The sequence below is a fragment of the Heliconius melpomene genome, chromosome 1 (genome assembly GCF_056956725.1).
Source record: "Heliconius melpomene rosina isolate 202511_hmr_F chromosome 1, ASM5695672v1, whole genome shotgun sequence".
In the NCBI taxonomy this organism is placed as follows: Eukaryota; Metazoa; Arthropoda; class Insecta; order Lepidoptera; family Nymphalidae; genus Heliconius; species Heliconius melpomene.
The window spans coordinates 4,024,830-4,037,258 of NC_140389.1; the positions used below are offsets into that span (position 1 = coordinate 4,024,830).

Consider the following 12,429-nt stretch of genomic DNA (forward strand, 5'->3'; position numbering starts at 1 on the left):
TTTTAAAAAAATATTATTCAAATAGAGAATCTAAGATGAAATCATAATTTGTTGTCTTTTAGATTGAAACTGGCGCTTTAAAAGAAAATAATATTTTACGTCATTAACGACAACAGACAAATGTATAAATATTATTAAGTATTTTATAAATAAGAAATAAGTTCTATCCAATTTAGGTATTTTTTGTTTGAATTTGAGTAATACACTCGAAATTATATGCGTATACCAATTACATTTTCCCCTCGGCGAAATTAAAAAAATAATCATTTCTCCAACTGATAACATTCCGCCACTCCACACGCAATGCCTCGAGAAGGCGGCGGAAAGTGGTGAACGGAAATGTTTTAATGGGAAAAGCCTTAATTGACAGAATAGGTTCCTAGATTCCCTCCTCCTCCTGCTATATCCGGGGTACAACGTGAAGATACAAAAATACTAACCAATATCTCAGCACTCTTAATCTTAATGGCTTCCAATGTCAGAATAAGTGGTAGATCATCCACAGGTGAACCTTCGCTATTGGACAAACCATACAAAATAGCAGATTGCATTTCCGCTAGCTGTGTAGACAGTTGAGCTCTCGATACTATAAGCTGACCTCGTAATTCTTCTAAGTCTGGTCGTTCTTGAGCTACTACTATTGATAGAAGCTGTTCTGCTAGACCACTGATAGAAAAAATAATTTTGTTTTTTTTTTAATTGCATGTAGGGCCATGGAATAGCGACAGGTCGCAGCAGTTTATTTACATTTTAACATTTAGCATCTAACAATTTACGTTGCAGATATAAGAAAAATTCTTAAAAATAAACTTATAAAATATAACAAAGTACAACATTGAATAAAAAGCGATTCTTGATACCGGTGATACCGGTGAACCCATAACAACCCCAACCTAATTGATATCAACGACATTATGGAACGGAGTGTTGGAAGTAATAGGAAGATATTAATTTCTCTCTACCTACCCTATTAAAAGCAAAACTAAAAAATAATAATAAAAAAGTAAAAACCTAACTAACCTCGGCACCAAAGCAAAATTAACAATTTGCACTTTAACCGACACCTCGGGCGTGTAGCGGGGATTCGGCAACTTGGTCGTTATGTACAGCTTGAACCCGTTCGCGTAAGGAATCAGTGTGTCACCCAACTTCAACACTAGCTGACCCGCTTGACGGAAGTATTGACGCTGTTCATTAATTTAGAGCTTTATTTAGTTAATAGAGTAGTAGATTAGCCACGGTGTTGAGTTCCGCGACTCAAAATTCGGCGGAAAGCGGGGGACGGAAGTGTCTTAAAACGGACTGTTTTAACACTAGGTTCCTAGGTTCCCTTTGTCAACGTTGCAGTATGCGGGATATAGTGAGAAGGTCCTACAGGTCAGGGCAGGTCCTACCCCCATTTACTCTATTAAATTTAATTAAAATCAATATACTTTTAAAATAAATAATAAACAAAACATATATTATAATAAACACAGAAAGGCCTTTTAATATAAATTCTGTTAGATGAAATCCAATCAAATAATTCCAGTAAGACCATCTAAAATACCTTCAACACAGGATCTAATGCAGGATCGAGCTCTTGACCTACATTTTCTAACAGCAACGGCTTACCAAATCTGAGTGCCGATTCAAAGTTTCGCAATAGATCTCGATCGTTCGGCTTACAAACTATTAAGCCTTCTAGTTTGGCCTGAAAATATATAAGAAATAAATTATTTACGTGTAAAATTGTGAAAATCTATATATATAAAAGGACTTGTCCTCACTGACTGAGGTAAGACGCACGCACAGCCGTAACCGCTGATGGTAGAAACGTGAAATTTGGACAGATGTTTACTTTCGTAATCTGGACATCCACTAAGAAGGGATTTTGAAAAATTTTAACCTTATGGGGTGAAATAGGGGTTCAAAATTTGTATGGAAAAAAATTAAATCGGCATCGATTTTAATAAAATTTGAAATTTAGATTTTTTAAAATATTTAATTGAATACATGTTTCATGGTTTTCTAGAATTCACCCCCTAAGGGTGCATATAAGAGGTTGAAAGTTTTTATAGCAAAATCTTTAAATCGCCACCGATTTTTATAAAATTTGAAATTTAGACTCTTAAAAATATTTCCTTGAATACATGTTTCATGGGTTGTTAGAATTCACCCCCTAAATACGCAAGCGAAGCTGCGCGCGTCCGCTAGTTGTATATAATTGTTAGGGCTGTCGTGACGTGAACGCGACAGGTTATGGATTCGATTCTCACGCGAGAAAATGAAATATTTAATAATTTAATTTACTAGCTCTCAACATACAATGCCTCCAGAATTGGACAGAAAGTGAGGAACGGAATTATGTTTATTTAGAATAGAGTGTAGGACTCCAAGTTCCCTCTACCTACCCTGCTATGTACGGGACAAAGCGTCAAAATAAAAAAAACTAATGATATTTAACAAGCTCGGTGTCCTACCAACAAATACAAGTATAATAAAGAAAGTGATCCTATAAGGATTATTTTTTTACAATTCGAGGTACGAAACCCTAAAAACCCTTATCATCCACCCATACACCCCTGCGCCACGAGCGGCCTCACTTACTATTAAAGATAATAAGTAAAGATAATACCAACAAGAGAGGCCATTACCATTGGAGAGGCCTATGTCCAGCAGTGGACGAGGACAGGCTGATGATGATGATGATGATGAATACCACCAAGGTATAACAACGTACCATGGCTCTGATCCATTTATTGGCCTGCGTCTGCGGGTCGATTATGAGCGGCCACCGTCTCGAATTAGACATTAATACCGCCGACTCCACTGATAGCGGGTCACGAGGCAGCCCGTACATTTGCCAGTTTCTATATATGAATAAATGAGATGTATATATTATAGTATTCTAAAGTAATCTATAGATCTATTAATCTATATTAATATAATAAAGTGAAGTGAAGTGGCTGCACTTGCGTCTTTTAAAGTGTTTGTCTCTTACAGTATTTCATAGTTAGAGTTACAATTTTGATTTATTTCTTATATTTTAAAGTTTTTATAGTAGTAACATTGTATTTAATGAAAAATAGCCTATTTATTTTGTTTGGGGCCATTTGTGGCGTAGAGGCACAAGCGTGCCAGGTTGTAGATTCAATTTCCATTTGAAGAAATTTAATATTTTAATTTTCAAGTTCCCTCTGCCTACTTTGTTATATATAGGATATAGCGTGGAGCTAAGAAAAAATATAAGAAAAGATAATTTCATAGCTCGGTAAGAACGTATACCTTAAACAGCCAGAGAGCCAATATCTTACCTTATTACTACAGGATCACCCAGAATTGAGAGTGGGGTGGCACCGTCAGTATGGGGCACAGCTACTTCCTGTCATATTTTTATTTAGAAATTAAATCTTATTAAATTTTCTCCGTTTCATTAAATATGAAATTAAAATAAAAAAGAAATGAATGAATAAATAAAAGTTACCACTATGTGTTTTATCCACTCTCCTAGTAGCTCTCTACGAAACTCATCCGTAAACGGTGTTATATAACCAACTGCACCTGTTTAAATAAATTTATTTTCATACCACCGATAGTTACAAAATTTTAAAAACCTCAGAAAGAGATTTTTTTCAATATGAGGATAAAATCTCATTGTATAAGTAAAAAGTAATAAATAAATTCGAATATAATTGTAACAAGTGACAATCGAACCCACTACCATCACGAATACATACCAGATATGAGTTAAATGCTATGCAGCGGCCTCATAATAAACGAATTAATTATTGAGGCTAGTCGTGGCGCAGGGGTACAAAGCGTGCTGGTTGTGGTCTGGTTGTTGACTGGTTGTGGTTTCGGTCCCCACTCGAGGAAATTAAAAAAAAATATATATATTTTCATTTCTTTGCTCTGGTGTCGAGACGAAGCGCTGCATTGAGTTATGCCACTCAAAACGCAATACCTCCAGAATTCGGCAGAAAGTGGGAAACGGAGAGTATTCCACATCTTGACAATAGGTTCCCTCTATGATTCTATTTTTATTTAATATTAAATTTAATTAATATCAATTACATGCACTAACATGCACTCAACATTATGTCACCAATTAGATTAACTTGGCCTATGTCCAGTTCCTTGATTGTACGTATCCAACGAACTCTTTCACTAGACATTCCATTTAACAATCTAAGAAAAAAAATTCTGTAGTATTCAATTATAATTATCTTAGCAATATAAGCTTAAAAACTCTACAACATTTTTTTTTATATTTCTAAACGAATCTGAAGAATACATCTTTTATAGTTTAATGAAACTTACGATAACATAGTAGCGACGACAGGAATATAGAAATATAAAATTCAATTACCAAATCTTGGGATTTCTCTATTTATATTAAAAAAATATGTGCAGTTGCTATCTCATATACAATTATTAAAGAACAAAAATTGTTATACAGAGAGATTAATGGATTCTCTTTAATTAGGTGATTATATCATTAAAAATAAACATGTAATAAAAATTAATAAGCCTTACCTATTAGCTCGATCCATTCTCGCCAAACATTGGTTAATATCTTCTTCCATCTTCCGTTTCTCCTCTTCTTTTTCTTGTAAATACGCGTTTAGTTTCGCAATTCCTTCTAACAGGGCCTGCATTTTTGCTTTTGCGTTCGCTAGCATCGCTACAGGGATTAATTGATATTTAACAATCAAAAAAAAGAAAAACCAAGCAGGTCTAACAGAGTGACAGTCCCTCCTTCTCTTTTTCAAGATATTGCGTGCTCAGTATAAATTTCAACAGATTGCACGTAAAGGAAAAGAAACAAGTAACGAAAACAAGTAACGGAACTCAACGCCGTTTGTCTCCCAGAGCAGAACAGAACAAAAGAAAAGAATTTTCGAAGCATAAATCAAATTAATATTTATGCAAAGAAAACAAAATGGGCACAATATTCAGCTGAAACTGGCACGTGTGGTGAAAACATATCTGTGTTTTTTGGAGTTGTAGACTTTTAAAATTTTTCTTTTATTACTCCTTCTGGATTAAGGCTTATTACGATTCCCCTACGTAATAAATTCGTAATTTAACACATTCCAACCCTGCCTTTGAACCACGAAGCATGTATTATAAACAACAAATAAATAACAGTGATAAATCACTAGCCAACTTATCCTACAAAATTCCGAATGAATAATTCAATATTATTTACTAAAATTGTGTTAAAAGTAAAAAATACTTTACAATAGTTTAAAAATCATTCAAAATATTCTAATCCTATAATCTATAAAATATCAGATAAGTAAAAAAAGGAGAATCATAATATTATAGAAGAATATCCATACCCTCAACAGCAGCTAATTCCTTGGTAGCACGTTCCAAAGCTTCCTTCTTCGGAGCAACCGCCTTATTCACGTGATAGAACTTATACATAGCGTGCACCCACATACAAAGTGACATGCAGGCTTTTGAAACCTATTGAGTATGAACATTAGCTTAAAGAAACTTTTAAGTATCAAATTAATAAGCACCGCCAAACCTACGTAATTGTAGTTTTTGAGTAAATGGTCAAAATGTGTCCCATAGAGTTAAGCTTTACGCAAAATTTTGAGCAAAATAGCTTCGTTGAGCTCATGCCACATGCTGTGCATGGCAGGTGGAGCTCCCAGTAAGCTCATACCATTCAGAACGTAATTTCTTTTATAAAGCGATGAATATTAATACGTTATCAAATATATAGAAATAAATGAAAGCAAAAATTTTAACCTTTGATATCTTAGTAGGTTCATAATTTGGATCAACGATAAATTTCTTAAGCTTTTTAATCATATCCTCGGTGATGGACTCTTTATCGTACTTCATCAAGGAGTCGAGGAATGCAGTCGGATCTGCCAACATTTGTGATCCCGGCTTCCAATAATTAAGAATTTTTTGCCCAAAAGATGCTCCAGGTTCCTGATTTATAATTAATTACTTGAGGATGCATAATTTTTTATAGTGTTTTTACATATTACCTAAGAATAGGGAAAAAGGAAAGAGTACACTAGGATTTCTCTGCCTACTCTTCTATGTATATAGAGGTAATAAGATAAGTAAATAATGTAAGCTAAAAAATACATATAATATACCAATAATAACATTACCTTAATAGGTTTTATATCGAAAACAACGCATAGTGATTCTATTACAAGAACGACACCCGCTGGTGGTTTCTTCATGGCTTTCACTTCAACAACGTCATTACGATTTAGTTCCTGCAAGGCTTTTTCTGCCGCTCTCAGAGCTGGCATTGCTTCATCTAATATGTAAATACATACAAAGTTAATTGGAATCTAGTGTAGCCATTTCGTTATAGAAAAAATCATGCAAATGAAGTTCGGGTGCCCTGATGGTAAATAATCACGGTAAATAACCTACGTATTCAGGTATCACCAGAGGATCTATACACCTGTTGTTGAGGCGCTTTAAGATGGAGATAGATTCGTAATTCAACGCCGCATTTTATAAACGTAAATAGTGATATTGTACATTTAAACTATTTGCCAAGTACAATAACTGCACTGTTACAATTCTGATTAATATCATATAAAACTATAAAAAAATATATAAACACTCTTTAACATACCAAAGCCAAATTTCAGCTTTAAGTTTACCTAAATCTCGTTGTGCATCTTCAGCCATTGCGGACGTTTCTTTAGCCATCAGCTCGGCTATAGCTTGTTCTTTTTCTACTTTAATACGAGCATCTTCCGCTATTTCCTATACAAAAATGTTATGTGGGTCATAATCAGAAAAAGTGCACATTTTGTGTCTTTTCTTGTCCCGCTACTTTGAATGCGTTTTAAAAATACAATTTTAAAGATAATTTAAATATTTTGCCATTTAAGATAAATTTACTTATTAACTTAAAGATTTTTGTAATATTTTAAATGTATTAAGGCTTTTAATAGTATTTTTTGTTAGTTGCAAAAAACTTTTCAAAATGCTTCCATACAATTTTTCGTGTCCCATTCACCACTTTACTTTTTAAAAATTAGTTTGTTACGAATATTTATGGTTTTATTTGATTTCAGATATGTTTATATTACTTTACTTTATGCATAATATCAAATAGAACTATTTTTATTGATACATAATTTAATAAATAATATATATTAGTTAAGTAAATTTGTCCCAAAATATTGTCTTTTTGTTACTCAGGGCTAGTAACGTACAATTAAATTATGAACGCAATTATTTTGAATGGTGTTTAATATAATTTTTTATTGTGGCACCATAATTGTAAAAGTCAATGCTGTCGTAGCTACAACCAGTTGTGTTCTCGCAGCAGTAGAGGGGTTCAAATGTTTTAGAGGGAATGCGTGAAATTACATCTCAGGGTTATAAACGGCTTTTATTTTGGTAAGTATTCTATAATTTCGTTTTCTTGTTTATGTTATTTGCTTCTTTTTTACAAAATCTCTAAAAAGAACTTCAGTGCTTGCACATACAACACGTGGCTTATGAGCAAATATTTAAAAAGGGTCGAATTTCTCAGACTTTATTCTCAATTTCGTTATATTTCGTTACGTAACGAAACTGAAAAAATATGAAGCCTAGTTCACAATTACGTTTCTAATGTTTTCTTATATATGTTTATAATAAAGTTGTAACGAACCGGTGCTTGTATATGGAAGATATGTATATAAGTACGTAAATTTTTATAACGTAAAGTAACCAAAAATAATGATTTTTAAGTTTTTCGCGTGTTTGTCTATGTGTTTGTGCACGCTAATCTCAGAAACAGCTTAACCGATTTAGTTAAAAACATTTTTTTATTCTTCCTGAAATTAGTTGTGATTTCATGATTACTATTTTTTGATAAATATTTTTTTATTTTCAATAAGCGTCATGGCTCCTATGTCAAATGCTGAAAGACAAAAAAGATATAGAGAACGTCTTAAAAAGACCAATCCTATTAAATTTGGAGATATGCGGAATAAACACTTACAAAGAATTAAGCTTAATTCCAGTGATAACGACTCAAATTTTGATATATTTTAAAGTGGATTTAATTTTATCTTTAACTTTGTGATCTCTAACTAGAAATATAAGTTTATTACGTTACGAACTAGCATTATTATATTCTTAATATTGTCACTTTGTTATGTTTTCTTCCTACATTTATAATCTTTGTCTCATTAAATCTATTCTCTGTGTCTCATTAAATAAAAAAAAAACAATCGTTTTATTCATATAATATCCTTATTTTGTTGTGTATAATGCCTTATGACATCAGTTTCGTAACAAACATTATCAGTATAGTTACTTATCAGTTACGTTACGAATTCGAAAATGTCCACTTTTCTGATTATGACCCATGTAGGTAATTTAAAAGTTAAAAAAATAGAAATTTACTTTATTTTTAATATACTCTTCCTTTTTTTTTTAGTTTGACGCTTTTCCATACCTAGTATTGTAGACTGTAGGATCTAGTACCAAGATATCCGTTTTTATTGTGTGTTGAATGATAATGGTTAGAGGCATATAGTAGCTCAGGGGGACCAACTTACGACTATTAAACGTGACAGGTCGTGGTCTCGATTCCAACTCGAGGAAATTAAGTATATAATATTTTCATTTTCATCGCTCTGCTCACGAGCACCTGAATTGTATTATGTATATTTCTACAATAATACCGTGTCAATAGCAATTTGCTCTATAACTTTTCTAGTCTCCTCGGCAGCTTTCTCCATCAACGGCTTTAGTTCCGCTAATTCTATTTGCAATTGCTTCACTTCAACTTCGGTCTGGTTTAATTTACTTAAACCTATATTATTGAGTAAAATTTTTATATTACAAAATATTAAAGAAATCTTCTATTATATACGACAATATGAGGGTGAACCTATAATTCCGTTGGTTCCCGTTGCCATAGTAACTTCAGGAAATCCTGTATATTACTCTAAGCGATCTATTCAAATTTCGACACTACGTTACTTCAGCAAGACAACACTGTGTTTATTAGCCACTCAGTATCGCTAAAATTACACGTATAAAGATATATAGTATATATAAATATTACCTGTTTTAAGGGCATTAGATTCAACGAGAATCGATTTTTGCTTCTTTTTAAACATTTCAGCGTAAGCTCCAAGCATTTCCATGTACGACATAGGCGTTACATAGTTCAGGCGATTTAGTTGCGCGAGGTACTTGGCACTAGCTTCCACCACACTTTGATGGGCGAAGCAACAAACAGACTAAAATAAATATATAAAAATATTTAATCGTTTCTTTTTCTATGATGATAATTAAGCTAGGATGATAATTAAAAGAGAAAGAATAGAATAAAACAATAATTCAAAAAGTCAATATATTTTTTTTTATATTCAAGTTTTTTAAATATCAAAGGGTTACTATTCCAAGACGCACGATTGATAAATGAGCAAACAGAAAAAGAAGTGATAGAACCCTGTTCTATAGTTGCCTACTATGATATTTTTTTTATTTTTTACATGTTTAAAACTGTTAAAATATATTTTATTTATAACCTAGCTTATCTAGTTTAGTTAGTTTAACACAAGAAAACATTAAACAAACACTGACCACCAAAGCTTCTATAACTTCATCATTCGTTTGCAATTCAGGCATATTAGTGAAGAAATGTCTCGAGACCGATTCCAACGCGGACTTGGGCCACTCACTGAACCAATCTATTGTGCAACAGTTTACCAGCGACGGAAACTGGCGGAGGCGGGCCCGAAAGATCTAATAACAGTATAGCATTTTATTTTTTCTCGCACTAATTTTTAGTTGTAAATCTTGAAATAATTATCTAAATTGTACAAGTTTAGTAGATTAAATGGTTATATATATATTTTAGCTTCACGCTGTATCCCGCACTTAATTCGCTAGGCAGAGGGAGCATACGAACCTAGTGTTAAGACACTTTGTTCCCATTAGAACACTGCCAAATTTTGGAGGCATTATGTGTTTAATGGCCGAACTCGACGCTGACACCTTTGCCTAGTCACCAGAGCAAGCAAATGAAAATATTAAAATCTTATTTCCTGGGGTGGAAGGTCGAACCTACCGCTTGACCTACTAAAATGTGGAGAGTATAAGGTTTTAACACTAAGTTTTTTATGCATATGCTACTATATGTCGGAGAAATAAAGACAAAAATATTATTTATCACCTACCTCCCCAACTGGGCTCATAACAACAACAATATGCAAGTTGCTCCTAACTCTACGCTGGTAACACGCAAACAGATTAGTTTTGGTCGCTGCCAAATTCATTTCCATAACGGCGTGACGCACCGACATATATATTGTGTCTAAGTCCTCCGCCTCATATATATTGGGTACGTCGCCCGAACTCAGGATGTTGTTTAGGTCTTCTAGGAACGACTCCATTTTGATCTAGAAATAATTTAAGTTATATGTATACTAGTTTACTCAGATACAGCGTAAAGTTAAAAAAAATACTTGTTTTTTAGCTTTACTCTGTATACCACATATATGTAGTAGGATAGACTGAGGGAACCTAGAATCAAGACTCTTCTTTCCTCTCGCAACCCCCAAATTTTGACACATTGCATGTTGAGTGGTGGAAATCGACCCCGAGTCCACCTCTGACTATACTATATATGCGAAAAACATTAACACTAGATCTTCCATATACATCGTATAAATATAGTAGAGGAGGAGTTAGTATAAATAAGGAAGAGACAAAAAATAATAATAATGGCCAGCATAAAAATTCGCCAATAAATCAATTATAAAAAAAATATATTATTTAGGTATTTCTTTAAAACATAAATTCATAATAAGAACATTAGCATCATTTATATCGCGAGATAGTAGGAAAGGACTTTCAAATTTCTCCACTTTTGAATTCCACCTTTTGATTGGGCAATCGACATATTGTTAAATTTATCTTTGGTATTGAACATGCATTGTTTTTAAATTGGTATTTTTGTATACAGCCCCTAAACTTAAAAAAGATATATTTAAAAACCAAATCAAATAAAATGATTAACCCACTTGAGCGTCAGAAAACAAAAAGACAATGCCCCGATTATCAGCGCCGGCCTTCATCATGGTGGTTTTGAGGTCGTCGCGCCACTCGCTCACACCGTACGCTTTGGTTATCTCTATCTGCATGCATTGCAGCTCCGCCATGTTTGCCGCCAGCCGGGATAGAGACTGACGACCTGGCGTAACAAGAAATAATGTACATTAATCCATAAATATGAATACTTTATTGACATGACATGATGAGGTGACGATATCCGCAAAGTGGCGGGCAACGGCTGGATGCGAAGAGCTGAAGATCGAGCTCAGCGGCGTGCCATTGGAGAGGCCTATGTCCAGCAGTGGACGAGGACAGGTTGATGATGATGATGATGATGGTGGTGGTGGTGGTGATGATGGTGATGATGATGATGATGATAATTGACATGATCTTTGTACTGATTGTATAATATTTACATGGATAGTTGTGGATATGTATCACCTTCTAATAAATATTTGTATTAGACAAAATTTGACGTTTGAATTCTGCATTTGACGTCGGTATGACCCTATCGGTTATTACATATTAGGTACCTATAAAGAAAGGCAAAGTATTGGATCGTAGATCGCTAATTCTTTCGCTTACCACTTATCAATCTCCTCAAAAGTCGGCTAAGCAAAGTCATCATATTTTTAAGTGACCTCCCAAATTCCTCCTCCCTCCCAAATTGAGTGTTTCCCAAAAACAATCAAGCTTTACACTTTTTGGTTTCAATAAGTACCTATGTAAAATATATATTATCTTTTCTTACCAGATCCACCCATACCCAATAGCAAGGCATTAGCCATAGGTTGCCTCATGATTCGAGACAACTTGCACAAGTGACCCACAGCATCTTCAAACAGAACTAAATCTAACGGAGCAGTCGTGGACAGATTGTATTCGCCTAGATAATGCGCGAGCACGTCATCCAGCTGTAAAAAATATGGTATAGCTGATGAATCATGTCCACACTAAATTGAGCTGTACATAACAGCCCAGATTCGATTTATTTTTTCTTTTTTTTTTCTCCCTAAGTAAACAATGCATAAAAAAGGTCAGAAAGCCTAACTTAAAGATGAACACGAAGCATTAACCGTAGTGTACTTAATATAAAAAAGTTTTAGAGAAAGTTTTAAAAATTAAAGATTTTAGTAACACGACACTCTGGTCCATATTTTTAAAAGATTTACAGATTCTATTTCTCTCTATCTTTCAGATTCTTTTTTATTAAAATTAATTTTGAGAACAATGCTTGTATAATTTATTTTATATTTTGCTGGAGAGCTCCCAATACAATGTCAGATATATATTTAGTTGTTTTCGTTTCTACTGTTGCGTGTGATAGTTTATTTTGTGATTTGGCAGATCAGTCTTTTGTTTGTAAAGTAGATACGTATTTCAGGT

The 12,429-nt window shown here is 33.5% G+C and overlaps 1 protein-coding gene across 1 annotated transcript in view; it reads right to left on the reverse strand.

Moving 5' to 3' along the window:
* LOC146540991 (dynein axonemal heavy chain 1-like) overlaps positions 1-12,429 on the reverse strand; it is a 50,735-nt gene that overhangs the window by 10,286 nt on the left and 28,020 nt on the right. The window contains exons 52-69 of the mRNA XM_085208134.1: positions 11,795-11,957; positions 11,013-11,182; positions 10,167-10,388; positions 9,571-9,732; positions 9,047-9,224; positions 8,661-8,791; positions 6,636-6,741; positions 6,126-6,280; positions 5,749-5,937; positions 5,328-5,457; positions 4,519-4,666; positions 4,067-4,170; positions 3,467-3,543; positions 3,297-3,364; positions 2,723-2,852; positions 1,550-1,693; positions 1,021-1,187; positions 441-666 (exon numbers count right to left, since the gene is read on the reverse strand). Coding sequence (XP_085064260.1) covers positions 441-666; positions 1,021-1,187; positions 1,550-1,693; positions 2,723-2,852; positions 3,297-3,364; positions 3,467-3,543; positions 4,067-4,170; positions 4,519-4,666; positions 5,328-5,457; positions 5,749-5,937; positions 6,126-6,280; positions 6,636-6,741; positions 8,661-8,791; positions 9,047-9,224; positions 9,571-9,732; positions 10,167-10,388; positions 11,013-11,182; positions 11,795-11,957 — 2,670 coding nt within the window. The remainder of the gene's footprint in view (positions 1-440; positions 667-1,020; positions 1,188-1,549; positions 1,694-2,722; positions 2,853-3,296; positions 3,365-3,466; positions 3,544-4,066; positions 4,171-4,518; positions 4,667-5,327; positions 5,458-5,748; positions 5,938-6,125; positions 6,281-6,635; positions 6,742-8,660; positions 8,792-9,046; positions 9,225-9,570; positions 9,733-10,166; positions 10,389-11,012; positions 11,183-11,794; positions 11,958-12,429) is intronic.